The sequence below is a fragment of the Lepidochelys kempii genome, chromosome 3, assembly GCF_965140285.1.
Source record: "Lepidochelys kempii isolate rLepKem1 chromosome 3, rLepKem1.hap1, whole genome shotgun sequence".
Taxonomy (NCBI): Eukaryota; Metazoa; Chordata; order Testudines; family Cheloniidae; genus Lepidochelys; species Lepidochelys kempii.
In genome coordinates this window covers 165,363,974-165,389,153 of record NC_136382.1, presented here as the reverse complement: position 1 = coordinate 165,389,153, position 25,180 = coordinate 165,363,974, and the positions used below count along the sequence as shown (strand labels likewise).

At 38.0% G+C, this 25,180-nt stretch overlaps 1 protein-coding gene across 1 annotated transcript in view; it reads right to left on the bottom strand.

The window, feature by feature from the left end:
- The window catches only part of USH2A (usherin), a 572,584-nt gene that overhangs the window by 227,857 nt on the left and 319,547 nt on the right, over window positions 1-25,180 (bottom strand). Inside the window, exons 35-36 of the mRNA XM_073338913.2 lie at window positions 16,251-16,402; window positions 11,692-11,854 (exon numbers count right to left, since the gene is read on the bottom strand). Of these exons, the coding sequence (XP_073195014.2) occupies window positions 11,692-11,854; window positions 16,251-16,402 (315 nt within the window). The remainder of the gene's footprint in view (window positions 1-11,691; window positions 11,855-16,250; window positions 16,403-25,180) is intronic.

Here is a 25,180-nt window from a genome sequence, read left to right as displayed (position 1 = left end):
TTCCAGAAGCTGGGGTTGGATGACAGGGGATGGATCACTGGAAAACTGCCCTGTTCTGTTCACTCCCTCTGAAGCATCTGGCACTGGCCACTGTCAGAAGACAGGAAACTGGGCTAGATGGACCAATGGTCCGACCCTGCATGGCTGTTCTTTGGGAGGTTGCAGGTCTCCCAGAAACCTGTGCAGGGGAGAGGAAAATCTGTTTGCCCGTTGGTGGGTACAACCAGCACCATGATGCTCACTGGGCTGTGATGTTAGCAGGATACCTGCATGGAATACAGTCTCTCTCAGGAGAACCCAAAATGTATATAAATGACTCTAAAGAAGCAAATAATAAAAATGTTTACATCATCTGTGATGTTGTACTGACAATATAGCTTATAACCATAGATTTCATCTATTTTGTTTGGGGTTTTATAGATGAGCCATGAGGTCTTGTAAATTTCCTCTCTATTTCAGGAGAAAGCTTATAGAATAAAAATATTTATAAGCAGTTAGGTTTACAAACATCAAGTCTTTATCTTTTAATGTCTCTGTCATCCTTCCTATAAGAAGCATCAGTACATAAATGGAGATTATTATCTGGTTTCTAAATCTGCGTTCATAATTCATGGCTGCCAATATGAATTTTCAGTTCTCGAGGGACGCTATCAGAAAGAGACTAGCTAAAGAGCACTGAGCAGGACTGGGGGTCTCAAATCCATAATCAAATATCTAGATTGATTGTGTCACTTGCACTTGTATTGATTTCAATTGGAAGAGCTGACCCAAGGGAATAATAACAATGGGGAATAAAACTGATTTAGGAGAACAAAATAAATCCTTCTGTGAGTGGTAATGAATTGGTACTACTTAACCCTTTCAATCACAGAGTGAAAACACTATTATTTTTTCAGAATGCTGAGCTAGCCAAAAGAAGTCGTATCAAAAATGCCAATACTGTCAAATGCCATTACACTAAGTTGTAATGCTCTAGAAGGAATGAAGTTCTAAGCTTGATCTAGGATTTTTATTTGACATAAAACATATTTATGGCTTTTCCAGTCAACCTTACATGTGACATCATAAATGATGCAGCTGTAGATCCAAAGTACCACAAAATCACTCAAGAGGACAATTTATTGTACTTATTCAAGTGATTTGGAAGATATGTGAGAATCAGAAACAGAACTAAATAATGTATCTTTTTAGCTTATTTAATTATTGTGACAAAACCTAGGTAAAAATCATATGAATAGCATTATTTAGTTTGTTGTACACCATATCTACCAAAGAACACCAATCCTGAACTCTAGGTACTTTTGACATAATATAAAAAGCTACATATTCAATCAAAGTCCAATTTGATCCCCATCATATAACCCAGATAAAAACTAATAATAAAAATAAAAGAAGTATCCCACCAAGTTTTGCCCCCGCCCCCTCCAAAGCCAATCCTCATCTTACTTCCCCCTTCCCAGAGAAAATAGATGGCCTTTGCTACATTCTCTGGAGGTCAGAAGACTTGTTCTGGACAAACACATAAGATCATCCAAACTCTTTTACCACATCTGTTAGGGCTCTGATCTGTTATATATTGTTGCCGGAGTGGACTGGGTTGCATACACAATAGTCACTCATTGGAAATATGTGCTGGTTGCCTTTCATTTCATAACTGGGCACAGGAACTAGTTGGCTTTCAGCAACAACTTAGAAGCATGTAAGAAATAAGATAAAGCAGAGGAAGTCTGCTTCATTTTGCATTCTTCCTTTAGTTGCTTTTTCTGCTACATGATTAATGATATTTCTCAAAATTCTCTTCATTTTGAGAGTCATAACTCATGTTAGACTTTAAGGTACCAATTTGATGTGTCCTCAATTATTTCTGAAAATTATTTACCTCAGGAAAAAAAGAATAATGAAACTGAATTTATGGGAAGTGTTATTAATATTTAAGGAATGAATACTTTTGTAGGAAGAGCACTGAGAACATTTTCAGTCTTGTGCATGAATACTTTATTGTGACCGCCATTTTCAGTTATTGTCTACATTGCTTCCTGCATTTGGGCTTTGACAGGTTGAAAGGCACCTACACCACGAATTTGGTCCTGAGAGTCTTGCTGAGAATTGAAGACTGTAAATAATATAAAGCAACCAAAAGCCAGCCTTCCTCAGTGCACAGTTCACCAAATCTATCTAGAGCAATAACACAGGTTGGGAGTACTGTTTACTATTGAAACATCTGAAGCATCTAGTCTGCTCTGCCATCCAATTACTGATCAGGCCTGTGTCTTCTTAGCTTGCAAGAGTGGATGAAGACATACTTAAAAGTGGTAGGGCATATCATTGTGTACCTGCACTACAATATGGTAGCAGTGAAGCTGCACATGGCACACTAAGCAGAAGCAGACTGGTTAACTATGGAAAAAAAGAACTATGCAAAATGAAGGAGAAAAAGATCTTGAAAACAATATTAGTTGTAGTATGACACTGGGGTCTTCTACAGAACTATGAAACACAAAACCATGGTCCACTGTAGAAGGGATATAAGAGAAGTTAAAGAAAGGACGTTTTCCTTGTATTGTCTGCAATAAAGCCATACACTGCATGAAACAGGAAAGAAAAGAATATCTGATGTTGAAGGAAAACCTGTTTGTACTTAGCTTATTGTGAAACTGTTCAAGGACTATTCAGCCATGAATAAACATTGTCCAGTAATTCTGCAAATGAGTGTGTAAAACCTGGAGTTTTCTGTGGTGTAAATTCTGGTCACATAAATCAGAGTTTAAATAGTGCATTCCTCTGCGTTGAACTTGCCTTCAAGTCCTGTACACATATACTGATATAACATGCATATTCGGATCATTCACCACCCCCCATCTTTAGGACTTGTATATAATTTCAATTTCATTTAATAATAATATTTAACAGTTACACAGTACTTTACATTTTCAAGTGCTGTACAAACATTAACCAATTAATCCTCACAACACTCCTGGGAGGTAGATAAGTATTATTTTCCTACCTTTACAGACAGGGAGACAGTTACAGAGAGGTTAAATGACTTATCCCAGGTCAGAAAGTAAATCAGTAGCATGACTGAGACTGAACTTAATCCACTAGAGCTCACTGCATTTTTCACGAGCATTTGGAGACACCAAAAGTATACCATACATGCAATTTGCTAGACTATTTTAAAAAATAAATAACTTGGAGCTGCAGAACCTCTACCACTCAATACAATAGTGTATCAAAATACAATGGGCTAGGGCCTCAGATGGTGTAAATGTATATCTACTGACTTAAATGGAAGTGCCTCAATTTATACTAGCAGAGAATCTGACTAATGTGAATTCATTTCTGAGTTGTCTCATTATCCTAAGGTGTTATGACAACACAATAATGCCTCTGATTGAAACAGGGTTAAAATGTATTTAGTGATACATCACACAAGTAACAGAGAAGTTAAGTCACGCTGCGATCACCCTAATTTCATTTACTCATATTGGACTCTCTTTCTTTCTTTGAAGTTCAAGGCTTCTCTCTACCCTTCCCCAAGCTGTCATCTCAAGGTGGGTAATATTATTCTCAGTGGTGCAGAATTTAATGTGCATACCAAAGAAATCAAGAAGCCTTACTACAGAATTTAGGTCCAATGTGTTGTAGAATATATGGAGCCCTGACTACCAGACAGGGATAAATTACTGAAGGAACGTTGTGGTGGCTTTCTTTATACTTAATATGCTATTGCGAGCACAGGAGTATGTGAAGTAATAAACTTCTTTTGTGAGTAACTAAACACTGGAATCAAGCTGAGGCACTTGATTCAAGAAACCACAGAAAGATAAATGGAACACTGATATTTATTTTTTTGGAGAAGATTTCAAATTTCTGTGATGCGGTCTTCTTGAATCTTTTATTTACATCATAAGTGCAGTTTCTGTAGGTGAATAACTGTTTCAAGAGTGGCCTAAAAAGTGAATAATTATTAGTGGGCCAGTTAAAAAAGGAATAATTGTTTGAGCGAATGGGATGTTTTGAAAATGAGTGATGTGATTTGATTATATATATCGGGAAAATTTACAATGTATGATGGCCTGAAATTAAAGAGAGTAGAGGTCTTTGTGGCAAAACGAACAAACCAATCAATCCTCAAAGTAATGCAAGCTAATACACTGTGCACTTGAGCTTACAATTAAAAATTATACATTCAGTTGCAGCAGTTATGAATTCAAATGGACATTCAGACATCTAAATATGCATTTGAATGCACAGTCACAGTAACCGTGTAAACAATTTAGATTATTGTATACACAAGTGGGTCTCCATCCACAGTAAATGTGACCCATTGTGTGTAAATTAGACCCTTTTTTTGTCATTTCTGAGAGGATAAATATTTGATTTTTCTAGGAGTTGATTGACTGAAATCCTTTTCTTGTCATATCTAAGGGGAAAGTACTCACCCTTGTAATTCTGCTTTTTTGAAGACGTCATCTCACAGGAGTCTCACTCTTGGGCCTCAAACCTTCAATAGGTTGGGAACTCCCATAATTTAAGAGATGAGTGTTGTTACTACATGTCAGCAGGTGGCACATTCCATTCTATGTGAATGGAAAAACACGCTTTTGCCACCACCATCTGTCCCTCTTTCTGCGCAGGAGGTTCAAGTTTTAACCTGTCCATATCTACATTCACCATCTATGGCCTGTTTCAAAAGTGTGCCTAAGCACTGAATCAGGAACCGAGTGGGAAAGGGGAAGCTTCTCCTAGAAGCTGCGTTAATAGAGAACCAATTTACTCAACCAGATTTTTTAAAATTTCTTCAACAAATGCCAAAGTTAAAACAAAAATTGAAACTTGACAATACCCCAGTGGATAAAGGGAAACATGAAACATAGTACTTACATTATATGTAACCCTATGGATACAGAAAAACACATCTTGGTTGCAAGATCTGCAGGCTTGAAGGGGAGGTTAGTATGCGGGTGAGAATCCTATGGGAGATTGCCAAACAAACAGAGTTACAAGGTTCGTAATTACCTCTCTTTAAGGATACCAGAAGAATATCAGAGCTTAAAAGTAGCGTGAGGGATGTCTAACAAAAAACACTACAAAAAGCAGTGGAAAATAATATAGCAAGGACTATATCTCCACTTTGACTTAAGTGATGTAACAAACATGGAGGTTAGGACCATGCTGAAGCCACCCACAAAAGGGCCACTGTGGGTCAGAGCTCTGGCTAAGTCCAACTTGTTGCCAAATGAATCCAAATACACATGGGGCTAGAGCTCTGGCCCACCTCTGGACCCTTGCACCACTGTGGTGGTGCAAAAGGGTCATAAATCCAGTTTAATCAGCCAGATGATGATTTCCTGTTGCAGCTCCTGCCTTAGGGCCATTGCTAGGAGAAGAGGGTCATGGCTGACATGTCAATTGCCCTGGCTTTTCCCAGCTGCCAGGTGGTTCAATGAGGGTGCCAGCAGCCAGGTGTGATTTGCCCTAAGTTGCACTGGGTCAACTCAGCTTTGCTCCCCAGCCCTCTTGAGTCCTATGCAAAGTGGATCTGGGCTGGACCCAAAGCCTTAATCTTTCATCAAGACAGACAAACAGGTAATCAAGCAGCCCTTGTGGGGCACTTAAAGAGATCAACATAGAACTGAATATCTCCTGCCTTAGATATTGCATTTGCAATACAAAGTCCTATTACAGATTTCTCCAAAGGAGGCAGCAGATCTTGAACAACTTTTTCCAAGACACCTCTAGTTTGCTTCAAGATATGTCTCTGTAATTCTATGCTCTCATGAAACAGGTTGTCAGGAAGATGGCTTTAGAGTTGCGACAGAACCCAGGATCTGTATAATCACTTGTAGTCAGATTTGCAGTTTAATAGGAACAAGTATTTGTTTGGAAACCATACCCATGTAGATCAGAATGGTGTAACACAGGCTCATCAAAACTTCCTTCTCAGTTTGTTCAGGCCCTCGCAACTAGAGGTATAGTCAGAAAGACACATAAAAGCCTCCGTGCTGTTTGCTAGAGAAGGCTACTATGGTTGCAGAAAAGTCTCTCTTAGCCCTGATCTACACTACAAACTTATGTTGGTATAACAACATTGCTCAATGGATTTTAGCGAAACCAGCCTAATCCCTGATGTTGACAGCACTATGTCGATGGGAGGGCTTCTCCCCTCAACATATCTACCGCCTCTCAGGGAGGTGTTCTACCGATGCCAACGGGAGAACCTCTCCCATCAGCATAGATAGTGTCTTCCCCAAGTGCTACAGCTGCAGCGCCGTAAGTGTAGACAAGCCCTTAGATGCGATGGAACAGCTTAGTCAAACTGTGAAAAGATCCAACCTTAGCATTTTCTTTTGCCAGAAAATCCAAGGCAGCACCTCCGGATCTGTGATCTACATCTGTAGTTCCACAATGACCATTTTAGTCTGTTTATGATAGAATTTTCCCCTCCTTACCAACTTGGCTATTAGTGGATGGTGACGAGGGTCTTAACTGCTTCCTAAGACCCATACCCTACTGATATGTAAACAACAAAAAATAGGAGGCCAGCTTCCTGACACCATTGGAGCCCTTTGGTACTGACAAACCAGGAAATTCCATACAAATTTATATTAAGTGAATTTCTTGGTTGTATGATTAAGCACTCAAAAGTCAGGAAATGCCAAAGTTAAGACTGCCGATGCAACCTTAACTCACTCTTTTGTGCTTTTGCATTACCATGCAGTCCTTAATTACAAAATCACATACTATTTCCTAAATAATATTACAATTTCTTTACAACTTCTGTGGGTAATTTTAAAGGGGATCATTTGTCCCCATACCAAGAACACTGAATATGATTAAATACAGTTTATTATAGCAAGGAAATAACCAATAAGCCATTAGGCAGTTTAATATCCTTTAAACTCGAGAGTGGCAAAGTTATTAGAAATATATCACTGGATGGAAAATTAGCAAGATGGTATCTTAACTAATGATGTATGATAGTCACTTTTTTGTGGAGAATCAGGTGTATATCAAGCAGACAGATACAGACGTGTGTATGAAATTCAAAAGGTTTTGGATGGAATAAAACAGCAGCTGAGCCTAGGGACAACTACAAAATATTCAGCATGAAGATTGGCGTCTTCAAAAATGTTGGGATAACAGGTTCATGACACGGAAAGTGTTAAGATTACATGTTATTTAAACACTTTCTATGTCACGAACCTGCTATCTCAACATACCATATGCTATAGTAGGTCACTGATAAGATAACAGCATATCAAATGCAGTCTGCGGGATATACATTGGGGATGGGTTGGTAAAAAACTATATAAATTCAATGGGATATGTCTGAAAGGATCACTGCTTCATCGATACCCCTTGCAATACTTTGAAGCTATTTTTCATGAAGAAAGACTCCATAACTTAATGAAGCATATATACCATGGGCCCAACCCTTTGAGGTGCTGAACTGCTCTTGTAAAAATGCCATGAAAATGCTACATACTTGGAGGTTGACCCTGTGAGAGGCTGCACTGTTATTTACGATGAAAGACGATGGTGCTCTGCACTTCAGAAGATCAGTCCGTTGATCAAAACACATCGTGACTCATCTATAGCTACTTTTTTCGGATGCCTTTGCATGCTTAAGTATTTGTTTGCTTTTCTTTAGCTTCAAATTTTTCTTCCCAAATTTAAGACATTCTTTAAATAAGGAGTGTTGTTTCTTAATGTCTAAATAAACGTAAGTAAAACCACATAGGTAATTTATATTTCATTACTGTGTTGCCAACACAGTTCTTATGATATTTGGTGTTTTTCTTAAGGCCCCAGGTCTGTATTAACGGGATTATGTGAGAATCTCAACTTTCCTTTTACAAAAAAGTAAGTTTCTAGCCCTCATGGTTGCAAAGAAAAATTTGAAAACATGAGTAGAATGTATCCCAAGGACACCAAAACTAGGAGAATACCTTTCCCCTGGGGAAAAAAATACAACTTTTTAAGCTAATCTCATGATTTTTGAGGTCCTAACTCATTATTTTTTAATGTGGTGGGGTAGGCATTACTGTAGTTGCATTCCATCTGTTTATAATCTTGTCTATCTGGCCTGAGATGACCGTTTCAAGTCTGTAGAATTGGTTGGGGTTTCGTGGTATAGGACCACCAATTGCTATTAGCCAAGATGATCAGGCACGCAACCTCAAGGTCTGGGTGTCCCTAACCCTCAGACTGCCAGATGCTGGGATTGGATGACAGGGGATGGACCACTCGATAATTGCCCTGTTTTGTTCATTCCCTCTGTGCATCTGGCACTGGCCACTGTCAAAGGACTGGGCTAGATGGACCATTGGTCTGGCCCAGTATGGCCATTCTTATGATCCCACAACTAAACACTATGATGAAATGGCTTCAAGGAGTAATTGGTAATCGCCAAAATGACTTTACTGTTCTGGGGCCACACAGCAATGTCCTGTTTCTCCCCATAATGACCATTCTTTTGGCACCTAGTAATCATACAAGCGCCCTGGAGCAGAATATATCAATGTTTCTGCTGAGTAAGAAAGGGACAAGCCTGCCCATACATGGGATCAGATACGAGACTGTAAGAGATTCAAATTTTCAGCAGAAGCTATGGTGTGTATAATCTCTTTGAGACTATACACATTATAAGGCATTTACATAGTGTATATCCACTTATAGCAGATAAACATATATAGACACATAAATTACAACACTCTAGCATCAATGTGATTGCTACCTCCCACTTTTTGCAAGGAAGCTGAGTGCTTCATCTCTAAAACATGTTCAGTCTGCTTGGTTTGGGATCCAAGATCTAAAGTCTGTTTCCTAATTTAGTCTCCCAAACTGAAGGTTAACACACTGACAAACAGGCCACTGACCCAAGCTTAGGATGCAATTATTTTGATGCTAACATATCTTTATACGAGCCAAATTCCACCCCCAATGTATACATTATAATTGCTGCCTCTTTAACAGACATCACTGCAAAGGCTGAAATATAGTTGTTCATTACGTCAAAGAAATAGCAATTAACCATCAGGTAATTCAATAAGCTTTGTGTAAATCTAGTGAACAGATGATGTCTTAAATAAGTTTGATGAATTAATGTGCAATTTCTTTACTGCAGAGGAACATATACTCCCAAACAGTGAGCATAAATGTCAACTGCTAGAGCTGCTGACTTCTGAGGTGGAGGTGGGGAGGAATAATATTTAAACACTATTTATTTATTTAACGTTGCAAACCAAAGTTTCAGCAACAGTGAACAAATGTAATGAAATGTTGTGTGTTCCATTCCCCAGACAATTCTTCCAACCCCCCAGTACCTCCTCCTGAGTTGAACTAACACAGCAACCTCTTTAAGTCAAATCTTGTAATTGCTTCCAATTTGCCTGTTTTGCTTTTGGCAATTAGCAAACTGAAATGTTATCATGAAAGAGTCCATCTCATTTATAAGGCCAGGTTTTCCCCTCCACTAAAATATGCAGCCACTCTGTTCTTTATTACCAGCAGGAGATAAATGGCTGGTTTTCGTTGCTGAAGAATATATAATGGTTAAAAAGTCACTTTTTTCCTCCAGCTCTACATAAATCACAGAACTAGTCAATATTTAATAATGCTTGCCTTGGTCTGGAGTCCCTTGATCACCCCTGTCATGTGTAATAGCTCCCTCTCCGATATCTTTGACATAAAAGCCCAGCTTTACTGCAATACTAACATGTAGAGGGTCATTACGGATCGACATTTACCTTAATCTGTGACTGCCAACCATGAACCGATAAATTCCAGCAGATTCCACTGGGAGAAATCAGTAAACTTCTCAGTGGAAAGAACTGAAGGAAAATTCTGCCGAGAACAGAATATATTTTCTACAAGGGCTGCTCTGCAAATGGGTTCTGACTTTTGAAAGTTCTCTTGCTGCGCAGCTTTGCAACATTTAATACCGTTTTGATGGTTTGAGAGACGGGATGACAACCGAGGATGACATGACTTAGAAGGCAAGCAGAAATTTTCTCTGCAAAAACAATGCAAGATTAAACACAAGGGGAATATGGCTTTTGCATTATTCACCCTGCTGCTTTGGCGGAAATGGCTGTGCTGTCATGGGTCCAGCCAAAATGTTGCTCCTTTTTTTCAAATCGATCATCACTCCTTCACCTCATAATCTTACAAGTGGTTTACAGCAGAATACATCAAAGCCTTCATTGCATAAAAAAGGGCTTTTGTGAGGGGTCAGCTGAGACTGCCTACCACACATTAAATTCTTCAGCACATATGTTCTCAAACATCTACACAAACAAGTGCATTTATATACTTCCTCTCAGAGGACAGAAATTGCAGTTCGTATTTTTCTTTATTGGCAATACTGGAAGAATCAAACTGTTTTTACTTTGATTATTTAAAAAAAGACAACTTAAAAAGCCATCAGTGATTCACCATCACACGTATTACTGCGCTTAGGATACTGATTACATTTTATTTGCCTACAGTACATAAAGGATTAACACAGAGTAAATAACTATCACCTGAACATTGTTTTTCAGCAGAGTTTTTTCATAATTATCAATATCACCAGAAATACTTTTATAGATACCTTACAACAATCATGATTTAAAAGACAATAAAAATGAATGACAATATTTGCTATTAAGATAGAATTTATAAATGTTATTTGTGTATGATATTTTATTATACCTTAAAAGAGACTTGATAGCTTGATGCACATACATTTTTGTCAATGTTTATTCTTATTCATTACTTGGGTATTTTATAATAAGTTGTTACAGAATTGTACCTAAGTTGCTGCACTGCGCAATTGCTTGAAAAACATGCATTCAATGTAGAGCATTCAAAAATTGCCGTGGTTACAGTTAGTTGTGTCTTGTATATTCCTTTACAAATATGCAAAGTGGTTATAAAACACCATTCTGATCTGGTAGAACTTTACACCCACACTGCATAACTTTGCACTGGTATAAATGACCACAGAAGGTGCAAATGCAGTAGAGACACAAAATAATTGTCCTTAATGTACATTAGAAGAGATAATATCACCTGTCACCTATTTTTTATTTCATGGGTTGAAACTGTTTTGTTAAACAAAATAAAGTTACAATTTTTATTCAAATATTTTTGAAAAGAATAAGTGGTTGATGTCAGTAGGTACTACTCTTAAAAAATGATCTCCTTAAAAACAGAAAGTTGTCTTGCTAATCTAAGCAATACTTCTTTATCATTGCTTGTATAAATTGTACTGTACACAAACCCAAACCTGCAAACCTTATTCCTGTGAGTCACTCTTACTCACAAAAGCAAACATACTCATACTGTGTGAATAGGGACTACTTGTCTGAGTAAGGGTTGCAAGATCAGAGCCTTTGTTTGTATCTTTAGATTGAAAGATTTTTGGGCAAGGATCTTGTCTTTTGTTGCCCATATATGTGTTGGCGCTGGAAAGTACCATATGCAATTGCAGTAATATATCATTATATTACTAAAACGATCAACCACTTACTTGTGTGTCTGTGCCTCTCTTACTCTCTCTCTGAAATCAACAACTTAAAGATAGTGGCAGAAAATTAAAATTCACTACTAAAGAAATACTTGAAAAAACCCCCAACAGAATTCTAGTGTTTTAAGTTTATTATTATTATAATGGTAAGATTAGATGTACTGTAAAGAAAATACCTTGATTGGCATAGAAGAGACCAGTGATGAGGACTGCATAGGTTAACTGTCCATTAGGTTTATTCGGAGCTAGCCATTTTACTTGTATTCCTCTGGATCCATCAATGGTGGCAAATACTTCAAGTGTACCTTCAGGTGAAGCTTCAGTTGTACGAGCTTCGACCTGCAAATTTAACAGTCATGTAGAGTTTGTTGCTGTAGTTTGTAAATAACTGAATAAATCAATTATACATTTTAATGCAAGGTTTCCCTGATTAAAAAATTCAACAGTAACAAACACTTTAGGTTGGCATACTACTGTTTTTTAAAAATAATGTCTTTTTCTTTCCCATCCCCAAATTTGCCTCCCATTTGAAATATTTTATAAAAGAAAGAAAGAAAGAAAGAAAGAAAGAAAGAAAGAAAGAAAGAAAGAAAGAAAGAAAGAAAGAAAGAAAGAAAGAAAGAAAGAAAGAAAGAAAGAAAGAAAGAAATGCAGTTGTGTCTGATAGCCTGAAAATGCAGAGGCACCTGATTCTAATGCATGAATCTTGCTCTGTGACCATTAAAAAGATGGAGAGGGGAACAAGCTTCCTTAAATTTGCTGATGGTAAAAGACAAGTTTAATACAATAATGTGCTTATGTCTGTTTAGTATATTACTAAAGATATTTGACAGAGAAAGAGTATCCTTAGATGAGTTTGGTTCAGAAACAGAATTACATTACTAACTTTCCAGCTCCAGAACCTGGAAGATTTAAGTTGAAATGATAAGTAGCTTTGAGAGAAAATACAAGCTGACAAGAGAGCTTGCATTTATTTATATAATGAAGCCCTAAAACTAAGATTCTTGTATCTTAAACAAAAATCTTAGTCGTAGGGTTTCATTATATATATATATATAAATGAAAAATTTGTAATTACAGTGGAATTCAGTTTTATTAATTGTGGCTCGTAGCCATTATTCACAGTGGCATGGATCAAACTTTACAGTCCCAAAGTCATTTCTCATTTATGATGACGTTTGTTTCTCACCTGTAATTTATTTGACGTTTTCTAAGGTTGGAAAGGTTTTTTATACCCTTTCTGAGTGGCACTCAGCTTCAGATAAAGAATGTTACAGTTTGTGGGTGTGCTGTTTAGTGCCAATTTTAACCTGTCAGACCTGCTTTGGCATTAAGACATCTAAAGGAACTTTCTCTGTCCTTGTAAAATGGTGATTTTACTTCTTAGCACATCTGGTTTGGGAAGTTCATTGGTTTATTGGCTTCTATATATTCTCTGATCCAATAAATCACTCAAGCACAAGCTTAACTTTAAACAGGTGAATAGTCCCACTGAATTCAATATGATTACTCACAGACTTAAAGATAAGCAAATGCGTCAGTGCTTTGCTGGATCAGGACCAGAGTGTGCATTTGGATATTGCAGTCAAAATGGGGATTGCCCAAAATCAATCCTTATGACAGGATTCCACTATACTATGCTTTCTAATCGAAGTCAGATCCTGTGATGTACTGAGTGCTTAATGCAAGTTGCTGTGCAGCCCCAGCACCTCAGAGAATTGGAGGCCAGCTGACTGCCTTGGTTCTCAGACTTATGAGTGAGGGGCTGATGCCCCCAATGACACACAGAATGTACACCTAACTGTTTAATTTATTGCATTGGTTCTGTCTTATAAAGTGTGGCCATGACTGTGAGAGGCGAGTGATTGGTGGGGTTCATTTTCAGTCCTGCACTATAATTATCTTCTTCTATCAAAAAGCTTAAGCAGTTCCTAAAAGTCGGTGTATATGAAGTAATCTGCACCAAATCCCAAAGCTTTTGAATCTTGCACTTACCTTACTGTATTTATATCTTGTTATTTTAAAGCATGTTGCAATATTATGCAGTCTTTTTTCATCTCCTATTTTCCTCACATATTGTAAAAAATACAATATGTATAAAATGCTACTACTACAAAAATACTAGCTATGATCAGCATAAATGTCTGTAGCATATACTCTGGCTATACTGGAAATGCACATTAAATGGGACACTGTGTAAACAATAGACACTCTATGTAAATACTTCTGTATAATATAAGCACTGTTTCTTTTTCTACACATTATCTTATATTCAGAGTCTTTTGATATTTCCAGGTGTATTTTAATAATAATTTTCAACATCACAAAAATACTCTTCAATCATACAAAGAAAAATTCTAAAATAGGGGTAAAAAGAAACAATAATGTTTATATTGTACTAAATATTTTTGGCAAAGCAGATTAGGAGAATATGCTAAAAATATATTTAGCCTAAAAAGGTGAAATTAGTATGTTTTAAATAGTGAGATGAGAATAGAAATATTCACTGATCATTAATCATATTTATCTTTCATTATATTATGAAATTAATGTCAAGACATCCCCCTACTGTCTTCATTTCTCTCATTTTTCTAAATCACGTGCTGATTGTTTTTGCAGTGGTTTGTACATTTCAAAAACAGCAGAGTTTTACATGTCAGGATATATCTGAATTCTCCTACTGAATCAAATAGAAAATCTAACTTTATTTTCTCAAGAACAGACTTCTTGCTTAAAAAAAGCAGCAAGATAAAATTAGTACAGATTCTAAAATGAGACACCATTATCTTTGCTAGCAAGAAATTAAAATTAAACATTTTGGAATACATATTTTCTAGGTTTATATTTCACTTGAAATAAATTTTAATCACTATGAAAAGCAGTTAAAACAAAACAAATCCTTATTGATAAATGCAACTGGCAACTCTCAAGTACCTGATTAAAATCTTCACAGCTACCTTCAGAAAATGTAAGCTTGCGGAATCCGGTGCTTAATGTAGTCACATAGCATCTCTTGAATCGATTAGGGCACATTAAATAAAAGATCAGCAACAAAAATAGCTGGAAGGATAATATCAGTTTACTACTGGGAGATGTCCCCTGTAGTATTTAGAGTACTCAAAGAGCCAAAGTATTTTTAAAGTGTTGCATTTATACTGTAATTGATATAAAAATCTTTCAGACAAATCAAATGAAGATGTAGTGCTCGAACTTCCTGGCTGCATTTAGGTGAGTTGCTCTAAATAAAGACATTGTACTTCAATTCCTGTGATTAGAGATGGATCACTGCCCTGGGAAAATAGTTTGTGTACTGAGCATGGGACGCAGTAAATATCAGCTAGAGCAATCCCTACTTTGAATTGTATTGAAAGTCAAGACTGTGTTTGGAGTTTAGTGAAGAAGTGGAAAAAATTTTTTTTTAAATGATTGTTTTGCCTCCCCCTTATTTTAGTGCATATTTGATGGCACTGATATGCTGAATTAGCATGACTTTTTTTTATATATATGATGCCACTTGTTTAATGGTGCTATTTGCACATTGGAACAGGTATGAATTATGTAATATCTAGATATTCATTCTGGAGTTTGAATTCCTAAAAGAAGTTTAAATTTCTAGTATATGTGAAGTTTTAAAAAACGGATAAGAAAAACTGGCAAAAAGCCACTCATGCTTTTAAGAGTAAATATCCATCAAAGCAGTCTTAGCTATAACATGTTTAATGGTTATAAAGTCTGCAGCCCTATTCTATGGATAGATGATGTTACCAGCATTTGAAAGCAACTAATCTTTGGAAGAAAATGAGAAATGTGACCAAAAATAAGAATGCAAAAATTAAAACCTGAAGTTTTACTTTGAGGTAATATTTATATAGCACAGCCCACTGCCATTAGAAAGTCTGATGTTAATATAAATGCAGAATGATAGGTAGAACTTTGTTTTAACAATTTTTAAAAATATAATTGTCTAGTTATTTTGACAAAGTATACGGGGGGCTAAGTTTTACTGAAAAATTAAATCTTGGAAAAATATAAAGGGACATTTTAGCAATATTTAAAACAAAATCAGGCAGAGCAATTATTATGAAAGTCATTAATCAGCCACAGCATTACAAAAACATACTGATTTATCAGTCTAGTAGCTTCTCTAAAGTTCTAGAATAACATAAATGTTTTAAGTCTCAGAAGACTTGTGTTTAGATGTCAACGCTGATATTATGTAATCTTAAATTGCAAATACAGTGATTTTTTTGGTACCAGATTAATATAATATTTTCCTTTTAAACACAGAAAATATTTGTCAATTACCATATCTTTTTTGTAGTATTTTCATGTTTTGTCTTCTATAATCCTCAAATTATATTCAACCCCTTCAGTCAGGCAGCTAGAATTTTGCTCATTACTGGAATAGTAATTCTTTCTTTATGTGTGTCCTTATAAATCAGGTTAAACCACATCTGCACCTTTTAAACATATTAACTCTACTTAATTTCAATATGTGTTTCAGCCTCACATTTAACTCCCTGTCACTTCTTTTACTGTACCTATGTGCTATTTTGGAACAGTGCCTAGTGATGACCTATCAAATCCTTAGCAGTTCTTAAATGGCATTTTTTATAAAATGTCACATTTTGCCAGATGGGTTAGTACTGACCAGAGTGAATCATCACCATTTACTCTGATATTCACTGCCATCTGACATTTATTACATTCCCAGAATGCAAATTGAGGTACTCACCAATGGACCCAAAGCACAACCTTTTGCAGTACATGCCTGGACTCTGAAGGAATGTAGACTCCAAGGAGCAAGTCCATAAGCATAATAACTTAGCTGTGATGAGTTCTGCATCAGAATGCCATTCATATACAATCCGTAACTAGTAATAATACCTACAAAAACAATGTTAAATTTAACAGGGTCGACTTAATGCCTGTGTGACTACAGAAGAGCGTGGTGAAAAAACCTTGAAAGCGACAAAATACCAAGATGGTGTTAACTAATATTTTAAGTGACTGAAAGGATTTCAAGAACTGTAGCAGCAATACATGTAGGTCAGTGAAACAAAATGTACTCTCCATTTTTAAATGTTGAAAATCTGGCCAGTGGTCCGCATTCATTTTGTACAAAATTTACACTGCTCCAAAGAGCATGGTATAACAGACATGTTTCTGAACTAAAACAGTCAAGGCAATCTTAGAACTGAGAAAGTTGAGGCAATTCTCTTTCACAGCCTACTCTGCATGCAAATGCACATGTAGATTAAAACAAAGACATGAAAGATATATAGCAACCATTTTTAAAATCCTAACACCTTCAGACTTAGAAAAAATTGTGATCGACATTGTAAATGTAATGCTGAAGGAGAACTCAGACCAAGGCCAAAAGAACAATCCCTTCAACTATCACACTGACCTTAGCCTTCATTCCAATGGAACATTTTCACAAGAATTCCTTAATTTTTTTTAAAAAAAATCTATTTTTAATGCTAAAATATTTCAAATAGTCAGCACTTGTAGTCTATATTTATGTAAAGCTCTATTACCTTTAGGATGCATGATAAGCAGACTGAAAATATATTCTGTCACACTAAATACCTTAGGGAAATTCCCTTTTTGTTGGCAAATGGCATGTAGACTTTCTGTTCACTATTCTCAAATGAACTAGATCCACTATTAATCTGTCCTTTTCTAAATCACAGTTTTTACCTGCTTGATTAAATAGAACCTACCTTGTACCTATTTTGGTCAATTTATTTTTTAGAATATGAAATAATATTGTTTCAGAGTATATTAGAGAAAAGATCTTGTAGTAAAATAGCTGCACTCCTCTTAAAAATCAAAGGAATAAAGTCTCCAGCCACTTAGATTTAGCATTATCAATATTTTGTGGGGAGGGTGTTGGTTGTTGATGTTAACTCTAAATTGCAGGGATTTGCTAGCCTCATGTCTACGGGAACCCAAAGTGTTCACTTGTCCAATAGGGACACTAATAGGACTGTGTTAACCCTGTAGAATTCAGTTTATGAATGGGTGAAAGAACTGTACACAGCAGTTTGGTTTTCATTAACTGAAGAAAATTGCTCCTTACAGGTTTGTTTCAATCTAGAGTTCAACCAATTGGAACCTCCAAAAGGCACCCCATCCCCACCCCCAACTACTCTTTTCCTCCTCACACCTGGATACCTTCCTCCCCCCCGCCCTCTTAGCTGTTTTAATGCAGAATCCAAAGGCCAATTGAGCAGCTGGGGAAGGGGTTGTAGGAGAAACCAAGGCCAGTTCAGAGGAAGTTTTCTAGCTTGCCCGCTATGCAGACAACCCATGCTCATCTCACAGGACTATAGCAATAGGCTGAGGTTTGCAAACACAGTGAACCTCAAATTCAAAGCTAATATTAAAGTAGGTTTGGGTATTTCGCAGAGCTACAGTACGGACTCTTTGTTCAACAGGGGCACTGATCCTCCAAAACTGGGATCCTTCCCCGTAGGAAAACAGTGAATTTCAGCAGGCAGAGTGGGGAGAGGGTGGAAAATTCTTACTCCATCCAATCTTGGCGCCTTAAACATCACGCAACATGCTGGTTTGTTTCATATGGACATTTTGTATTTCCATATGATCACAGTTGAGTTCTAAATACATCTGAGTGAATAACTGATTTTTCAGTTTAGGGTCTCCGCAAACCAGGAAAAAAAACGTCAAATGTGATTTTTTTCTCAACAAAAAACAAACAAAAAATTTGCTCATATTAAATGGCAATGGCATGTTGAAATGAAGCGTCAAATTGAAACAACATTTCAAAATGAAACATGAACTGTAACGACATTTTCAAACTGGTTCATTTTGGCATTTCTGAATTTTTTATTTTCAGTTTGTTTTTTGGTTTTGGCTGAAACAATTTGCTGAATTCAACCCAAATTCGCAAATAGTCTTTTTGCCCAACTGTAGTTCTAAATCTGTAATATGCATCATCTTCCTAGGAAAAAGAAGAAGCAGGTCTTGTTCTACGCACACATTAAGTATTAAAAAGTCCTCAACAGTGTTCCAGCACTCAACTTTGGCATGCCTATTCTTGCACCTTTTTAAAGAATTTCCACAGGTTTAACTGGGAAGTCGTGTGGCCGGATACTACCATCCCCTAAACTGTACGTGTGCCACTTCAGCAGATAACCTCACACCTAGAACTACGTAAAACTCAATGGCTGCGGTATGCAGGGCCCTGTGTGAAGCTTTTCTTATGTCAGATTGCATAGGTTTAAACTACAAATTTTGGTTTCAGTGCTGGATTCAAAGGAAAACTTAGCTGACACCACTTAGGTTTGCCTGATTTCCACTTCACTCAGGCTCATTCAAACATCAGAGAGCCACTCTGTGACCCTCAGAAGAATTTGAGGCTGGTCACACCACATTTCCGAAGATATTTAATGGGCTTACAAACATAAATGAGGACTCTAACATGAACAAATTTAATTCAATAGGCACCATTAAAAACAAGTCATTTACCGCCCAGTATAGCAAAATTTACCAAAGTGTTGGCAGTAATTTCCGTTCAAAGCATACAATAAGGAAGAGTAAAGGGTAAACGTAAATACATTTTAGGTCCATTTTTCTAAAGTAGCACTCACTTAACTTAGCTTATTGTTAATTCTGTTTTGCATAAGAATGAAGCCTTTTGTGATTACTGAGGAATTGTTAATTATTTCACAATTATTGAGCAATTTTAGCATATGAATCAAACTGAGGGTGGTGGGGTAAGGAGCACGAAATGACTATGGTCCAATGCTCCAAGGTATTCAGCATCTGCAGCTCCCGCTGATTTGAACTGGATTTGTGGGGGCTCGGCATCTTTGAAAATCAGGCCCACAGTGACTACAAATGATTTTTGCAATGCGGTAGTCAAAATATTTCAGAGGGTTATCCCCTCTCCCTATATTGCAACCATTTCTGCGTATGCTGAATGTGGCTGATCTGAACCCATGTGCAGGATATGCCTGAGGCTTCAATTAAAAAGGGAAAACAGCCTTCATATTGTTGAATAATCTCAGCATATTTATGCTTCCCTCAAAACTGAATTGTTTGAACTTACACTGAAGACTGTTTGAAACTGAGAAGAGATTGTGTCTCTCAGTTGATTGAGGAAATAAATAAAAGTGAATAAAAACTGGCGTGTTTCTGTGAAACACTGAAGTGTTGTACTTCATAGATATGTACTCTAAACTGAGTCAGAGATGTGTATGCTAAACTGATCTTCTTGGTTCCTTTCTCCCCTAGAAAAGTAAGAACTTGAACACAGGACAGAGAGAGGGGTCATGTGAACAAAGCTTGGGAACTTTACTCGAACTAATCACACCACATTTACACCTCCTGCTTGAGGCAAAACTCCTCTGGGATTCTATGGGAGGTTTCACGGTGTAAAGAAAACTAAAGCATGCCTGTGTTTGGCCTACAATAAATAAATAAGTTAACATAAATACAAAATATCTTGAATTTAATTCAGAAGAAGGGCATTTAAATTAAGATTGCCCAGGACAGTCTTAAATGTAAATCTTGGCATTTATGGTGTATTATACAGGAAAAGAAATAGAAGAACTTTAAGTACTTATAGGAATAACACTAACACTTAAAATAATGGCATAAGCATTATTAATTCCTTTGGTATTTATTGTAATAGCATTAATCACAAACTCATTTGGTATTATCGTAGGTGTCAGAAGTACATCTATAGGATCTCCACTATAACCCAGCATTCATTAACTGGACCAATATTTTAAATTATTCCTGAAATAACAACATTGTGCAGCGCACACACTATGAAAAGCAACTTTCCAAAATATAATATGAACTTCTGGTATTTCTCTGAGTACAGTCAGAAAACAATTGTCTTTTTAATAAAGCTGATGCATTACCTCCTGATTTGAATGTTCACATTCAAATAAATGTTTCTGTTTTACAGAAGCCTTTTTAAACTCTGTAATTTTCTATGCAAAGAAGAAAAAGCGAGTTTGAGAATGGACAGAGATTAGGTGTACCAGTGGTCTGGATTTTAGATGTTAAGTCAGAAACTCAAGTTCTCATTCTAAATCAGACAATAATTCCCTTTGTGGCCTGGGGTAAGTAACTTAACCTATCTTTCCTCCGTTTCCACTTTTTTCCTTGTGAAATTGCAATAATATAATTCCCTACCTATCTCACAGGGCTGTTTTGAAGATTAGTTAGTGACTGTCTATGAAGCACACTGAATACAGGTTCAAAGCCTGTCTGCAAGTTTGCCTATTAACCCAGATTTGCAAAATATTTCTGCTAAGCTGCTAAAATGATCAGCAAACAGTTAATGTTAATATGTTCATTGTCATCGTTGGGCTTCACTTAACACATAGTGGCCATGAAAAGGGGCAGTTTTATTCTCTGTCATAAATCTAGCCAGAATAGGTTAAAATCCTGACTCCACTGAAGTCAACTGGAGTTTCTGCATTGACTTCAGTGGGCCAGGATTTCACCCTTTTTTTATTTTATTTTATTTTATTTTATTATTAAACTAAACCTTAAATTATGGAGAAGATGATGGGGCATCAGAGAAGTGCTTATATATCAGAGTGCCATGACTCATTCTGACCTTTGAGTTTGAAGATGAAAAGAATTACTATATGTAAGTGCTAAGAACTGTTCTGACTAGAATATAAACTAGGGGTTAAATCCTGCAAAAATGTACCTTTATTCACATGAATAGTTCAATTAATTTCAAAATGAGTAAACTTTCTCCCTTGCTTAATGTTTTCAGGTTCAGGCGCGAGATTAGTCAAATGTAATGGGGTCCACTGAGTAATTTCATATTTTACAATAGGGCCTAGCGCAGAGGTGGGCAAACTATAGCCCACGGGCCACATCCGGCCTGCGGAACCGTCCTGCCCGGTGCCTGAGCTCCCGGCCGGGGAGGCTAGACCTCGGCCCCTCCCCTGCAGTCATGCCGCCACACAGGCAGCGCTCCGGACACCAGGGCTGCGTGCTCCTGCAGGGCAGTGCGTCTGGCTCTGGCCAGGCAGCACAGCTGCCAGACATGCTGCTCTGAGTGGCATGGTAAGGAGGCCGGGGATTGGATAAGGGGCAGGGGGTTCTGGGGAGCAGTCAGGGGATGGGGAAAGTTGGGGTTGGATAAGCGTGGGAGTTCCGGGGGGGCCTGTCAGGGGGCAGGGCAGTCAGGGAGCGGGGGGGCTGGATGGGGTGGGAGTCCTGGGGGGGCTGTCAGCGGGCGGAGGGGTCCCAGGAGGAAGCGGTCAGGAGACAAGGAGCAGGGGTTGGGTAGGTCGGGGGTTCTGAGGAGGGCAGTCAGGTGGCAGGAAGTGGGAGAGGGCAGATAGGGTGTGGGGACCAGACTGTTTGGGGAGGCACAGCATTCCCTACCCAGCCCTCCACACAGTTTTGCAACCCCGATGTGGCCCTCAGTCCAAAAAGTTTGTCCAACCCTGGCCTAGAGGCTGCAATCTGGATCAGGACCCCACTCTTTGTATGCCGTGTATACATACATAGGCACCACCCTGAGGGGCTTACAATTTAAAGATAATTATCAGCCAAAAGGGAATTAAAAAAAAAATAAAAAAGAAGATGTGACTATCTTCGATAAAAGGAAATTAAATAACTGATCTAGTAGAGGCAAGACAAGACTTGGTGCTAATGAATATAGAGTGGATTCTTTGTTGAGGCCACCAGCACAAGCAGCATGCTAGCTCCCAGATTAACTAAACAGAGCCTCATATGCCTAATGTCACCAAATATGCCTCCGTACATCCTGCCCTGAACAAGTCAGTCACGCTGACTACACTACACGTATACGAAAAGAGTAGCAGAAAGGGCCAGCTGTAGTGCAATGTATCTCAGTTCACCTATTTTGTTTTGACTTGGAAGTTTGAATAATAGAATAATTAATTGTGTGTTTGGTTCTAAAAATGTCATACTCAGCGGTATCATTTCCCCAACTTGTCACCTACTGTAACAATTCATTATATACTTGAAATTCAGACCCTGTGCCAGAAAGCCTTTTATTGAAACTGGGTCCAATTTTGATGACACTGTGCCCAAATACACCAGAATCTGAGTCTAAATTTGACTGAAATCAAGACTCAGTTTCCAGGCTGTGATAAGAGACTCGTTCATCACTGGATCCTCACTCATCAAACACAGTTCAAAGCCCCTGCTTCTTCTCATTTTACCCAGGGTTATGTTCTGTGGTCAAGCCTGACAGACTACAATTCTGCTCACCACCAGTGCTTCAAATGTTGCATTATCAGCCCCTCTTTCCTTCTCCATGGAAACTCAGAGGCAGAGTCAGTCTTTTCACCGTGTATCATCTTACAAGGGAATAGCAAAGTCCCCTCCATCTAATTCCCAGGATATCATAAAGACAGAAGCCTGCCCAACTCCATTCAATGGAACCTAATAGATTTCCTGGGTCCTCATGATGTAATGACTCCTTACCCCATATAGGGTAGAAGCCAGTGGGAAGATAAAAGGAGACTCCTGAGATCTACTTGGGAGATCCCAATTTATAGTGTAGGATGGACATATACAAACCTTGGCAGTTTCTCGTGGTTTTAATCTGAAACCAAGCCAAACTCAGTGGTTTGAACTGAGTTTTGCTACTTTAAATATAGTAGCTCAAAACGCAGGGGATCTGAATCAATGAATCAAAGGAAAACGGGATGCATGCCCCTGCAAACAAAAAACTACTGAGCCCAACCTACAACCCCTTCAACCTATAACCAGGAGCGGAGGCCAGAGCAAACACTAATACTGGGAAGCAGGAATGGCAAAAGTAAAGTGCCTCCGTGCTGTTTATTTCACTTATTTGAATTGAGCTAAGATCCCTTTCACCTGAGATCTTTTTTAACCTACGACACAATTTGAAAATGCTGGCACAACTATTGTTAATGAATGAAGTGCTCACTAACCAGCCCAAAAGATTTGTTGAAAATGAATAACACAGAGCTCCTAGGTGACTCAAATTTTCCTGAGATAACAGTTACTCAATAATGCATTTTAGAGTTGTTTTGTTTTCAATTAGCCTTCCAAAAATAAGACAAAGATAGAAAAGAAGGAATAGTAGAACAACAAAATTCACATCAGGATTCAGGCCCAAACTAGTTAGTCCCTCAATGGATGGACAAAGGAGGTGACCCCTTCACCCCAGTGCGAATGACAACTACAGTGTGGCAAAGCAGCATAGGCCCTGCTCCCTGCTAACACCCCTGTGGGCGCCAGCTGCCTGAAAAGGGGTAGCACCTCTTTCTTCTTCTAGCCAGCCAATGAAAAGAAAAGAGAAAGCACACCAGTTCACACTGAGGCAGAGCTATCAGTCTAGTATTCTCTCCCCAGGAGGGATTCTGGCTAAGTCTGGCTGCTAACTTTGACCATAGAGCAGCACTTCTCTACACCCTCCACCCCCACCCCAGCATTCCTCTGCCAGCAACATCTGCAGCATCTACACCTCTACACAGAGCCTTTCCCCTCCAAGGGTAAAAACCACCCATGCTGACTCCTTAGCCATAGAAGGCTCTGAAAACAGTGGAAATTATAGAGTTCTATTGTGCAGGGGTCAGAAAAGAGGGAGAAGCACACATGGTAGGACCCTTGTGTGCTGTGGAGCACAGCTCCAAGAGGTTGAGGTGCAACAGCAGGGAAGGATTTTTGGGGTGCAACTGCATATATGCACCGGCCAAAGCTCCTCTGCATAGGAAGACACTGTCGTTACAAAGGCTACTGAAGCCTTCAGCCTCCAAGGGTTGATTGGGACTGGGGGTAGAAGATTTCTTTCCTCCAATCACTGTGGAACTCCCCAAAGCATTTACTAGGTTTGTGTTTGGTTCCATAGCTTTAGTACCCACCCATTTATTGGGCTCTTAGGGTAAAAACTGAGCCATATCACAAACAATAATTGCTGTACTGGAAATTACCTAATGTCTGTGTATATTGTAGCCATCTCCTCCCACCCATCCAATCATTTTGCACACAATTTAAATAAAATGTGATGAAGACTGATTAATTAAAAACATACAGCCTGATCCTGCCTTCCAAATGAATTGAACTCCCATTGACTTCAGTCAAAGTTTTAACAGAGCAAGGATAGCAGGACTGTACCTTTGACTGCAAGCACTATATGACAGGCACTGTAGGTAGAATGATCAAAAAATCATTCCATCAAAAAATCAGTGGGACTGAGGCCCAAAGTCACATAAGTGGTTTACATTTTTCCTCCTACTACTTCCTCTAAGTTTTGTACCAAATACATTGATGGCATTCAATACGGGTTCGATGCCTTATTGGGCCACAAAGAATGTTGCAGGATCAGGCCCACAAGATCATAAATAATAAAAAAATTAACAACATAAAAGGAATGGTAACCTAAACCATACTAATGGCCTATGAACATTTTCTTCCACATCTAAAGCAAATCTGACAATACAAAATTTTAAAAAATAAATCTTAAAAATTCCTAATTACTTATATTTTGCTCAAAGTGCTTTGGCCCAGATTAATAAAGGTAAGGAGGTGTTGTGGTTCTCAGCACTGCAATGCCTAACTGATTTAAGGAACATCGATCTCATTTTCAAAAAGGATTTAGGCATGTAGGAGCATCTCTGAGTACTGCAACACCTAAATACCTTTAAAAATCTGAACCTTTGA